The following is a 13,354-nucleotide window of genomic DNA, read 5'->3' on the forward strand; positions in this document are numbered from 1 at the left end:
TGTGTAATTTACAAATTTCCTCCAATTTTGGCCAATTTTTTTGGTTTGGATTAGAATATATCAGTTTTTACTCCATAATTAAGCATCAGGGAAGTTTATTCATGCTGGGGTTGTGCTTGAAAATAAATTAGAGTTTTGCACGTTGTTACCACTCTAGGAGTTACACACAGTTCTCCTCTAATACCAGCTGTGCTGTACATGATTTATTTTAAATCTACCAAACAGGTGTATGGCACATCTACTCATCTCCTATAAATTGAAAACGCACAACAGCTTTCCCTCCTTTTACAGGTCAATTGTAATTGTTTACTCGGCTGGTAAACATAAATGAGTGATGTATGGCTAATGCAAATGCAATGCGAAATATTAGTGAATCTGAACAGTTCCAACAATATACTGCATTTTACAATGATAATCGACAGCTAAATGGAGTAACAGGCTGTGCTCATGTTTGAGATGAAAAGTCCATTAGTTTAACAGTATACATTTACTGCAAATACCTAAAGAGCCATTCTGAAAAAGAAATGCAATCGAAGACAATGTAATAGAGAGCTGATGCAATTCTATTGTCCATGAGTGACGGCCATATTATTCACTGTTATTTTTCATACCATTTTAACGTCGAGTATTTCACTGACCTTGTAAATGCACATATATTCCGTGTCATTTGATCTTTGGTGTTATATCTGCAAGACCCTGAGGCCTCTAGATGGCCTTTGCCAAATGGTGATACTCACCTCCAACGTATAAGGAGGCGCTGTCTTCGGTGCTAAATTGACTCAGGCGCGACACAGCGCTGTCCACGGTCCTGAATATAGCTTGGTTTGTTATTAAAGGTATAAACAGCGCTGACCTACAAGGACCATTGGCTAGTTTGTGTGATCCTAGTAAATGTGGAGAATTGTAGCTGGCTTCTCTGTAGACGTTACACTTTCTAATCCATCTGAGTTATGCTCATCACTGCACGTATGTTGACCAGCTGAACCCCTGCAAGTTCAAATGCTCTTGCCTTGGCCGAAAGCTTTTCTGGGTCAAATGATTTACCGTCCTTCACTTTAATTTACAACTGTCACATCAAAGCTCGTCATTTTTCCAAACGGGCACGGCTTTTCTCGAGTGTCATACACGAGAGCACGCCACACAAGCAGGCACACATCCCCAGAAACTACAACCATTTGTTGGCGCTGGTTTGGTACAGTATAGTAATTACTCATGTCTTGCATTCACGGCCACAAATCACACTTCGTTGCGTGACGCTTAAACAGCGCAATATCTGATTCTCGGTGAGCCCCGGGACCCCTCTGTCACTGATGTAGAGGTCGATAGGAAGATCTGTAAACAACGACCTCCAGGGCATCAAAAGCATCAGAGCGCCGACAAATCAATTACTATACTGTCAGAGGAAGATGGTACTTTATGTATTCTTACCATTCCCTTAAGGCAGTGACCATAAATTGCATGACGATATTCTTTTTTTTAATGTGTAAGGGCTCTAGTTTACGTGGATATGCCATCGACTGTTACAGCCCTTCTTATTGTTATGCTTGAACTTTCTCTCTATGTTTCAGTAGCATGATAGATTGCAGACTGAACTGCGATATTTTCGGATTAATAGGTCTTCGCAGTCGTTTAACATATTTTACCTTCTTTGAAATTGCGATGTTGTTCCAATCAAAGCGTTGGTTCACAGGTATAATGTCAATTTTGAGATTCGTAAATAGGTCCTTCAGGAACTTTTGAGCAATGCTTATTCATCGTATACATGCGTCCTTACCTCACCGGGCATGACAGCTAACATCACAAGTAGGAACATGGCACTGAAGAGATGCATTCTTGTCGAAATGTTCGCGTCCCAGCCGACACCGGTTCCGGCAGCTGTTCCTCCGTGTTTTTTTTTTAATCGTTACTGGGGCGGTTTCTTCACATACAGAGGGATTCCTTCAATGCTGTATCGGCTGTGCGCCACCAGCCTCATCACCGGGACGCAAGGCAGCCCTATGTGGTTCGGTAAAGCAACCAGTCGCGTGTCTTTTGTGGAGCATAGACAGTTTTGCGGGAAGCGAACGCTGAACCTCCTATCTCTGAGAAGGAGAGAAAGGAGGTGAGAGAGAGAAAGAGAGAGAGCGAAATAGAGCGCAAACTCCTGAGATGCTGTAATGAGTCAAAGTGAACAGACAGCGGTCCCCTCCGTCCTGCAAAATAACTGCGACTGAGCAAAAGGAGCTTGGGGGGTGGGGGACCAGAGGTTGGAAGGTGACTGCTGTGCTTGCAAGGTGCCGACACTAGGAGCAGCACGTCTACGTGCCACGAGTCCAGAGAACGAAGTACCACTCTTTGATGCAGCCGAGGTTGGCTGTGCACCTGTGTGTGTGTGTGTGTGTGTGTGTGTGTGTGTGTGTGTGTGTGTGTGTGTGTGTGTGTGTGTGTGTGTGTGTGTGTGTGTGTGTGTGTGTGTAATAGATAGATAGATAGATAGATAGATAGATAGATAGATAGATAGATAGATAGATAGATAGATAGATAGATAGATAGATCCTTAAGAATCCGACATTTAGCATTAATGTCTTCCTGCTCATTATGATTGATAGGTAGAAAGGCTGTTAGATCAACATTAATACCATCAATTCAGCTCTGACGTATATCCAATTACAACATGCCAAAACAAAGGGTTTCTCTTGGGTTTAGGAAAATGATAAAATGGTAAATGGCCTGTATTTATATAGCGCTTTTCTAGTCCCTAAGGACCCCAAAGCGCTTTACATATCCAGTCATCCACCCATTCACGCACACATTCACACACTGGTGATGGTAAGCTACATTGTAGCCACAGCCACCCTGGGGCGCACTGACAGAGGCGAGGCTGCCGGACACTGGCGCCACCGGGCCCTCTGACCACCACCAGTAGGCAAGATTATTATTGTTCCGATTACAATTAAAATAATGAATGCTCCAAGCTTTATCCACTCAATTATCTAAGAGATAATTATCTAAGAGATAATTGAGTGATTCTGCTGACATTCATTTAATACCTATTGTCCGAGCCAGGTGAATATAGAATGGGTGTGCACACAGCTTCTTTGGTGTGTGTTCATGTAAGCTGTGACAGGCTGTGTTTGTGGTGATGGTGATGCTTTCTTGGGTATAAAAAAAAAGTATATATTTCAGCCTCTGCTTCCATCTTGTCCTAACCTCTTAAGGATGTTCTGGCTTAAAAAGTCTTTGAGGTAAATGCAAAGTGTGTCATCTGTGGCTCTGGAATCTCTTGACTGACCAAAGACAGCTAAAGCTGCAAAGGCAGGACATGAAACGAAAGGTGTATTGCTACTGAATAAAACATGCCTGTTTATAATTTTCATTGTCAAATCCACACAATACGGCAGTGTTGTTGTGTTTCTTATTTATTTTTCTTCTAAGGACACAGTAGTTAATTCCATAAAACATTACTCTTGAAAACAAAACCCCGTGGCTGCAGTTCAAAGCTTTCCAAAGCTAGAATAGCATAGAATAGTTCAAATAAAGGATATCAACTGTGATGAGTTGTTTCTACTATCCCTTTTGCCCCTGTATGGTTCGCGAGAGGGTTGACTTTCTCCACCCCTGCTGCTGCCCTCAGTGACATAGTGCACACCCCTCTATTTTCCCAGCAGGAAAAACTACAAGGAGGTGAAATGAGTAGCTAGAGGAGGGCGAAAGGCAATGGTGATATCTGAGAAAGACAAACATAAGAATGCATGAAAGATTCCTCCTTCCAGTCATGCTCTTTTCACCAGTGTTATTGTATTTTAGTGTTTCATTCTGGATGCTGTCTTTGCTCATAGATACAGTAAAGCATGAGAAGCTCAAGATTGCCATAGTGTGTAAAATTGGTGATAAGTCATTGGCCAGGGTGCCACTGTTATTACTGAGGAAATACTGTACACTCTACTAACAGACTCATCCCTTCTCCTGGTTGCTCTACTCCATCTCCATCCCCTGTCACACTTTGCAGTCCTGGGGCATTCGGAAAATTGTGGGACTGCTTCTTGGGTAAATGCAAACAAAGCATGACCCATTTGTCAAACAATTGCACTATTTTTCTCTTGTTATCCTCAAGTCAGGCCAAAAAGGCCAAGGGAAAGAAGAATGAGACCTCCAGAGCCACTATATGTCTTCTCAGGCAAGCAGGCATGATCTCTCTGTTTCTGTATAAGGCAGATGTAGCACTAAAACCATGATGATCCCAGGGTTACTCTCAGTGATGATCTTATTAGTTGACTGATTCAAGATTCGGGGATCAATTTGACTGTGATCATGGAATATAGAATTGTGTAAGTTAAGTACAAACTTCTTTCATACTACTGACAAAAAACAAATAGATATATTTACATGGATGAATAAATAATTATTAAGAAATGTCGTGATATTGTTGTGGTGAAGGAATAATGTATTCTCACAGCCTGAGGAGAATACAGGCTGTGATAAAAGTTTGGTGGTATGACAGATAGCTCTATATTGCTTGCCAGATATTGTTTATAGCATCCTTTAGGCTTTGCTCAGACACCTCACATAACCAGAATAGCTGATTTAGCCATTTTTAGTTTTCATAAAAAGAACTATGTGATCAGCATCACAGGTTTCTGTGATATTGATTGCCATGAACCTAAAGCTGTTGACCTACTCTCCCTCATCTTCATGGAGGGAAATGTGTCTTTACCTTCTTTGTTCTATAAAACCAGCAGTCAGCTCCTTAGTTTTGTTTACTGAACAGTCGATTGATCTGGTGTTGTATCTGTAAGAGTAGAGTTCTCTCCTTATTTGGACAGTGCGGTTGTACTTCTATAGTATGAATTTGGGGTGGTGAATACACAACGGTAGGGAGCTTCAATGCTGAGAAGATTTGATTTGCGATCTCAACTGTCTGGTATTTTTTTGTTGGGATGTCCAGTATCCACGCCCAGGGAGGTTAATTTGTCAGTCAGTTTCATGGGGAATTTCTATTTAGGTGTTGTTATTTTCCAGACAGTATGAAGACAGGGAGGAGGGCATTCAACATGGCATCCTCTGTGGATGCAATGCAAACTGGTAGGAAGCTGTCTTTGATGTACTGGCGAACCAGCTTATCAAAACATTTCATCAGAATAAAGTTGATTGGTTGTGTGAATGCATTTCATGCTTTGTGGTTCAAGCTAGGATTACCTGAGGTGCTTTTCTCCGAGTTAGTGTGTGCATTGCTAAAATATTTGCAATAATGGAACACACTCAAAGTGGCCTAAGGACTATATTTAACAACCATGGCATCTTGGTGCTTAGGTGTATGTGTGTGCAAGTACGAGTTTGCACGAGTGTGTCTGACTGCCTGCAGGCATCTTGCTTGTCAAAGCATTCTTAAGCATTAAAACACAGCTGTGCAGATGGGGCCATTTATATTGAGCCACCGTTGCCAAGCCTATTATTATATAGATTTTCAATTTCCAAGACTTGACTCTCTTAAAACAATTGGAAAGCAAGAAGAATATTAAGAATACTCTGAGAATGAACTGTGGTATAGAAGCGCTAGAGAAAGAGTAACTACGCTTTGTTTGTGGTTCTAGTAAATCTAAGACAGGTGCATGGACCCAGGGAGTGACTAAATTGCAGAGCGCAGCACAGGCATACACAGACAGTCTAATTGGATTGTCTGACGTTGGAGTACATGAGTGGCTCCATCCATCTAGAAAACATTGGAGTCTGTCCCATAACAGAGCTTGTGGTTTTCATTGATCTTTGTAATGTTACTGCTGCTGCTACTACAGCTGAGTTATTATGCAGTAGAACTGAAAGATCATGTGCTCCTTCAAAGTATCCAGATCTTTAGTCTATATATAGTATGTTCAGCTGGCATGTGGGAAAGTGTAGAGTTTATGGAGTTCTTAGTATCTGGCTTAGAATGTATGAGCAGACATTAATAACAATGTAAGATACTTCACTACAACATCAGCTTGTTGATAATAGTACAAATAGTGTAACCCTGGCATTCCAGAAAACATAACACAGATATCTAACAACAAAAAAGCAAAGTGCACAGCTTCCTAGAGCATGCATCTCACATTCATACTACCTAATGAATCTCTAATGCCTAAACAGCATGAAACATCTTATTCAGCAGTCCCAAAAGTACAGTGTCTTTGTGCAACCGAAGACTGCCACTGCTAACACTCAGCTGCCTGCTGAGTTTTCCTTTTCACTTCACTAGGGGAAAATCGTTGTTAATCTGACTTTGAAATTTTCAAATATCTAGTTCCAGAAGTCTAGGCTTGGTGAAAAGGGCAACGTGAAGTCATAAAATCTATTATCCTGATGTTTAAAGATTAATAATACAACAATGACAGCTTACTAAATCTCATCTTTCTCTCATATCCTGATAAACCTAGGAGAGAGCCTGGGTTTATCAGGATATGTCAAATAATATAAGGAGAAACACGTAAATGATGGCAAAGTTAAAGCAGTCAGTAGGACAGAAGGTTAAGAATGCAATGTGCCCGACGCAATTCTCGGCTGAGTGCCCAAAGGGAGAGGTGTGAAACCTTCAGTGTCTGCCTGAAGATAGAATTTAACATGGCTTTTCACACTCATCTTAAGCTGCTTCACTTCACTACCTGATCATAACCAAGGCGACGAAGACAAGGACAGCTCAGGTTCAGTTGGATTTTTTGCAAAGAGGCCTTGCCTTTCTTCCTGTCTGCGCCTCGCCATAAATCAGCAAACATCATCAATCACCATCTAGAAGAACTGTATGGCAGTGTGCTCATGTTGCAGAATCAAAACGGCGAGTTGCTGCCCAGCACAGACTCACAGCAACATAACAAATGAGAGGAGACGCTGGCTGACCTATCAAACATAGAAAGGGATTGTTTGCCAAGAGTTCCATCCTTAAGTAAAGCTATGTACACGCACAATCTTCCTATTGTTTTATCTTGTACTATCCTTTTTGTTGTTCATTGTTTCATTGACAAGTCTTCTTCTGTTTTGCTCTGCTTTTCTCTCCCAGAGTGAATAGTAGTGAGATGCTCCCTGAGTTGTTCTGTTGCCTGTATTTGTGCTTAATTGGATGAAAAGATGATGCATAATGCGGGAGGAAAGAAACATGAGAGAACCAAAGTCCATGTCGCCTGTGGCAATAGAAACCAGCAGCTATTTGTTGTTGACATTTTTCTCTGCTGTTTTTTTTTCTGCTCCATTGAAACTGTGGCAGCTTCCTGTTTTTTCATGCATTTAGGGTTTTTTCTCCCTTTGCAGCCTGTCTTGGCGGTAAAGTTCCCAAGCATCACAAGATTTCACTCTCCACTGCCACACTCTCAAGGGTGAGCATGTGTTTGTGTGCGTGGAGCTTGTACACTGCGATATGGTGATCTCTGATGTACTACCGAAGGGGAGCTTTGATGTGGGTCTATCTAAAAAAGAGTACAGTCAGGTTCTCTCCATTAGGGACAGAAAGAATGATGTTTACTTCATTGCAAATAACCCGCAGCAGCCAGCGCACATCTTCACTTCCATAAGTGTGAAGCAGGAAATGTGTACAAGTGAACTTGAAAGAAAGAAGATATGAAAATTGCATGCACATTTCTTTTGAGCTGTACTGTTCTTCTGATCAGTACTTAGGAGGGGTAACAATAAGCTCCTCCACCAATAAGTGGTCAGGGCTTTGTGCTCATTTTTAAAGTAGCTCCAGCTAGTATAAATCCTTCAGTGCCCATTTTTATTACTCATTTGCCACTGTACTCTATTTTCCAACATCCACTGTACTCTATTTTCCAGCATCCATTAAGACCCAAATATGTGCCTCAGGTTGATAAGTCCAAGGATGTGTGTCCTTTTCTACTGCATTTTTACGATTTTCTTGTACATTATTTTCAAAATATGAGGCAGAGATAGAGATTGAGAGGGAGAGAGGAAGAGATAAAGACCTAGACATTAGTAGGATAGAAAAATGGTTTTACATAATTAAGCAGATAGAAGTGATTACAGCAGCTTATCCACAGAGCACGAACTGCGCACATTCAGCCTCATTATGATGTCAAAGACTCCAAACTGTCGCTGATGACTTAATTACAGTTTCACAGTGGTGCAAATGTTGTAGAGCCATTGTGGCGATTCACAAACCTTTCTCCTGAATGCAATCATCAGAGAAATCAGAGACGGTGCTTATATTCCACTCTATTTTTTGTAATCTTTTTCCTTCTTTTTGCTTTTCTCCTCCCACTGATATGTTTTATCATCTGATTCTGCTACATTTATGGTGAAAAATATAGAAATGAAGGGGATGGAAAGGTTCACTTTTTCCCTTCTTCTTGCATCACTAGGGCTCCTTGCAGTCCTCTGAGTGGTAGTTGTGGGCTGAAGTTGTCCCTCCAGCTTTTGCACTGCTTTGCCAAGCTCCATAGAGGAAGGCCGACAGGCAGCTGAGTGTGGATTCAGCACTTCTCCGGAGTTAGTTTCTAAAGCCAGTCACAGGGGTTCTTATTCTCCAGTCTGCTTCTGCAATATTGAATAAGTGAAGTGCCTGAAGCGTGGAACTGGACACAGCCGAGAGGCAAGATGCAGATTTGATTAATCATTATATTGCAGGGGAACACTGTGCAGAAACGACATGTAGAATATATACACTGGTAGAATGGATGGTATAGAACCAGAGCAAAGGATATCTTATATCTGCTACAATTGCTTATCTTTCCATTCTGCAGTTTTAAATGCCCACATATGTATATAGTCCTTGAGCGCGTACATTGCATATCACACCTGTACGTACATACAGTCACACACACATCCTCAAGCACACACATACAGATATAAAACACATAGTCCCGTGCTCCTTCCCCTGAAGGCCTTCATTAGATAAAAGGAAAACAGCTCTTTCCAGAGCTGCAGTGCAATTATTCAGTGTAGTCAAGCATGTCTCTGTGTGACAAAGCAAATTGCTTTTTCGGTTTGCTGTTCCTGATACAGATAGGGCTTTCAAAATCTGAGGGGAAGACTCGCGCCACTGCTCTCGATGCTGCAAGAGATACCGACAGTTATTTACCCCACTGTGTGTGCTCGTGTTTACAGATGACTTTATACATGCCTGTGTGCCACCTATTTGCGTGGAGATAGCAGTGTTTTGCGCTACATAGTGATGTGTGACAAATATCCTTACTGCATTTCACTGAAATCCACCTTGATTGATAGAGGTTTTGAGTGATATGGTCTGTTATAATCTGTGCAAAATAACTTCAGGCCCTGCACACTCCTTTGATAACATAAGATAAAACAGAGAGGCACCTGCTTTTTTCTGCTATGTAGTTTAGCATGCTCAGTACATTAAGGCTTATGTCCATAAACTTTGTAGCTGCAGTCTGTTTAATTTCAGTTTTAAAGAATAGACTTATAATGAGTTTCACTGACGAACTATAGTTCATACATAAAATATAATACGACTGAGTCGACAAGTTCTACCTTGAGTCTACAAGCCATTAAATTGTTGCTGAATCTAGTAGGTTTAGGAGCATGTTACAGTTGGCCCTGGGGATCCTTGTGGTGAAGGCAATAGTTGAGGCACTTTGCATGAAAGTAGCCTGAAAAAAATACATGACCACTTCCTCGAGCCTGGCAGATGATTATCCTTCCCTTCATGTTAGGGTGAGCGAGAGAGCTGTTCATGGCCACTGACTCTTTATTTATCTTATCCCTGCACCTTCCAGTAGGGTCCCAATCAATAACCTGGAACCTGAAGCGAGAGAGAGAGAGAGAGAGAGGGAGACAGAGGACAAGTCATCTGAAGAGAGGCAGAGAGAGGGAACAAGGACAGAGCAAAGCGTGGAGATTTATTTCTGCTGCCCGGTGGTTTGTGACCACACACAGGGAGACAAATGCATATGGGAAGCTTCAGGAATCTCCCCTGCAATTATGGAGACTGTCAATTGATTTTGTAGTGCTTTTCATCTCTGTACAATATTGACTAGCTGTATTTTATTCAGAGGTAATTTTAGTATATAATGAGACTTGCAAATAGGAAAACAGAACAATGAAAGTTTGGCATTTATTTGGAGGATTAATTATTGTTTTTGTCCAATAATCTTTTACAAAGACGTGTTAGATGGGAAGTCTTCATAGTGTGTTACTGTGGTGCTCAGTGTGTCTGTGAGAGGAGGAAAGGGCAGGTTAACCCCTTATGGCTCAGAAGGAGGTATTGATTATCATCTGCTCGCCTTTCACCATGTGACCAGGAAAACGCTTTGAAACAACACGACATGTTCAAACAATAGTGATTATTGTTGCTGGCCAGCCTGTTGCCATAGGAACAGGTTGTTGTAATGCTGCCAAGTTAGGTAGCATATAAGGGACGGGGTGAGGGAGGAGACCATCTTTCAGGCTGTGAATGCACACAGCTCAGACAAAGAGGGCTTGGAGGTTACATCAGTATTAACATAGGATGAGAGACACATAGAAAAAGAGTCTCGAAGTCTGCTGAGGAAGATGTTACACACTTTGGAAAGCAAAGTAAAAGAAAGAAATTTGGCATGAAAATGGAGCTAGAAGAGGAGGATTTCATCCACTGGTTCCACAGAGCTTTGGCTGCTCACTATAAGCAGTCTGAAGAGCCCTGCATGGGCACTTCAAAATACTCATGATTTATGCCCATCAGTGCTGTCCATATGTGCCTGGAATATCTGATCAATTCTACTGATGTAGCTCCACGCCTGCTGGGTGGGGGAGGGATAGACGGATGGAGGGAGGCAGGAAGAGAGAGGGAGAGAAGGTTGAAAATGGTGGAAAGGGAAGTACACATAGAAAAGAACAGGACAGGATGAAAGAAATAACAAAGGAAGTGCAACAGTGAGAGAGAAAAGAAGCTTGGGCTCACATGAACATACTGACATTTGACTTAGAGATGCTAAAAAGAGGCTAAGAAATGGGAAGAGAGTGAGTGAATGCAGGGGAGATAGAGAAAGAGTGAATGTGAATGGTGTTAGACCCAGTGGAACCCCCTGACCAGTCTAATTACACCCTATTTTCTTCAGAAATAGTTGGGTTTATTGTGAGTCAGTCTTCTGGGACCAGAACCAGTTCCTCATTTTCTCTGAGATTCAATTCCACTCCATCCTCCTCTGTCTTTTACATATAAAACACTTTCTTCAATTATCCCTCTGACGTTCATATCTGTATTATTTGACGCCTTTGCCTATTCAGAGTGACTGCTCATTTCGCCCCACTCTTGTGTGACTAGAATCAATCCCAGGCTCATTCCAAGATGTGCGGAGAGAGTGAGCGTGTGTGTGTATGTGTGTGTGTGTTGGTGTGTTCATACACCCTCTATCTAGCTGTGTGTTGAGTTTGATTGAAGATAAGACACAGAGCAAGATTGGAGAAAAAGACAGACCAGGGGAGGCAGTGAGGGGTGGAGGTGAGGGCGGATATAATTTAAAAGGAAAGTGCAAATGAGTGTTTTTGTGTGTGTATGTGCACGTGCATGGAAGAGTTAGGCCAAGGAAGTAAGTGTGCTGGAGTGTGTGTTTGGTGTAATGAAGGTGTTTCCAGCTTATCCTTGCCCTGCTCTCTCCCTTGTGTAGGACAGCATGGTTTATTTGAGATCAAATGAGGCTACAATTACACGGTGGATGCCTTTCTCTCTCAATCGATTACAAACAAAAGGAGCATTCCATCAGAGTATTTTAACTTGGCATACAGCTGCATGCATGGTCATCTATAGCTTACTCCCTTATTGTTCCTCAGCTTTGAATCTTTGGGCTGTAAGAATACAGAGAAAGTGATTTTAAAATGTTTTCCATCTAAATAGATGTTTAGTATAAAACTGAAATTGGACTAAGCAGTCTTTTGCAGTTTCTCTCTCACGGAAAGCAGGTACTAATTACTCAAAAGATCTAAAGAAGTGTTCAGCAGATACATTATTTGATCAGAAATTGAATATTAATGTATATGCAACTTAGTTTCTGTACTGTTTTGTGTGTACTAAGCATAAACATGAGACATTTGGACAAAGAAAAGAATTAGTCATGAAAGTATAGTAACGTAGTATGTGTCACAAATAACCTTTCAAAGTAAATTAATTTATTCTATCATTGATGCATGATTATTAGAACTGAGTGAAAGCATCATGATGGCCAGGTAAGAGTGATTCTCAACACAAAATGCACACTAGTGTAAGAAAATATTCACAGCTCTTATAAAAAACTTGATTGTGTTATAAAAATGTAAATGAATAAAATTCTTATTTCCCCTGGTGAATGGTATTCAGCCATTCACCAGGGGAAATGTCAAAGTAAAAACATAATTTTAGATATCTTTGCTAATTAATAATCAAGAGCACCTAAGCGAGTCTAACCGAGACAAAATGAATGATTTGGCCACAATTAATCCTGAATAAGGCAGTTATATTTGCCCTCAAATTTTCTACTACAAGAAAACTATTAAAGAAAATCTTTTTAAAGTTTATGATTTGGTTCCTTCTGAATGGGAAAAAGTGGCTTTTTATTATTTTATAACTAGGTTAAAACACAGCAACTGATCAGTCGCAAAGTTGGTCCTGGCTCAACACAGTAACGCAGAGATATCAGATGTGCTCCTAGAATCAAAGAGCACTCAATAATTATGAGAGGGGAGCAGTTTTAAAACCAGCATGGCTGGAGGTGGCCAGAGAGATGACCAAGAATCCACTGATCTCTCTTAAAGGACTTCATAAATACCATCCACTTCAGTAAACCAGGCCTTTATGACAAAGCAGAAAGAAGCCACCCTGAGTTGAAAGCATATGACAAACCGCTGGAAGTTCCTAAAACAAACTCAGAGAGCATGGAGAGAAATATTCTTTGGTCTAGCCAGTTAGAAACTGATCTTTTAGAGCACTGCTAATAACATTACATTACCTTAATAAAGGAGAATAAATGTAGAAAAATACAAAAATGTCCTTGAAGAAAACTTGCTCCAGAGTGTACATAACCTGAAAACACAGCTACAACATACAGATAAAGTAATACTTTAGTGACTTTAGGGACAAATCTCTAACTTTTGGTAATTAACCAAGCCACAGTTCACATTAAAACCCCATTGAACATCTGTGGACAGTTTATAGATGGTTCTATTCTTGTCTGAAAAGCTCGGCATGATCCGTTAAAGATGAATGTGATTAATACGCATTTGTAAAGCCAGCTGAGTCTCTGGGAAGCTTTAAGTGCTGCAAAATGAATTTCCACTAAATTAAAGATCTGAATACTTAAAGCTGAGATTCTAGCTTTTGAAATTTAATTTTAGGGTAGAACAGTTGCGCAGTTGTTAGCACTGTAGCTTCACCACAAGACAGTCCTGGACTTGAATCTGGTCAACTGGGGTCATGCTTTGTGGA

The 13,354-nt window shown here is 41.0% G+C and overlaps 1 protein-coding gene across 1 annotated transcript in view; it reads right to left on the reverse strand.

The window, feature by feature from the left end:
- Positions 1-2,186, reverse strand: part of olfm2a (olfactomedin 2a) — a 41,197-nt gene extending 39,011 nt beyond the window's left edge. The window contains exon 1 of the mRNA XM_080906215.1: positions 1,775-2,186. Coding sequence (XP_080762341.1) covers positions 1,775-1,831 — 57 coding nt within the window. The 5' untranslated portion in view covers positions 1,832-2,186. The remainder of the gene's footprint in view (positions 1-1,774) is intronic.
- Between the last annotated feature and the right edge of the window lie 11,168 nt (positions 2,187-13,354).

Source organism: Rhamphochromis sp. 'chilingali' (assembly GCF_963969265.1).
Source record: "Rhamphochromis sp. 'chilingali' genome assembly, chromosome: 15".
Lineage (NCBI taxonomy): Eukaryota > Metazoa > Chordata > Actinopteri > Cichliformes > Cichlidae > Rhamphochromis > Rhamphochromis sp. 'chilingali'.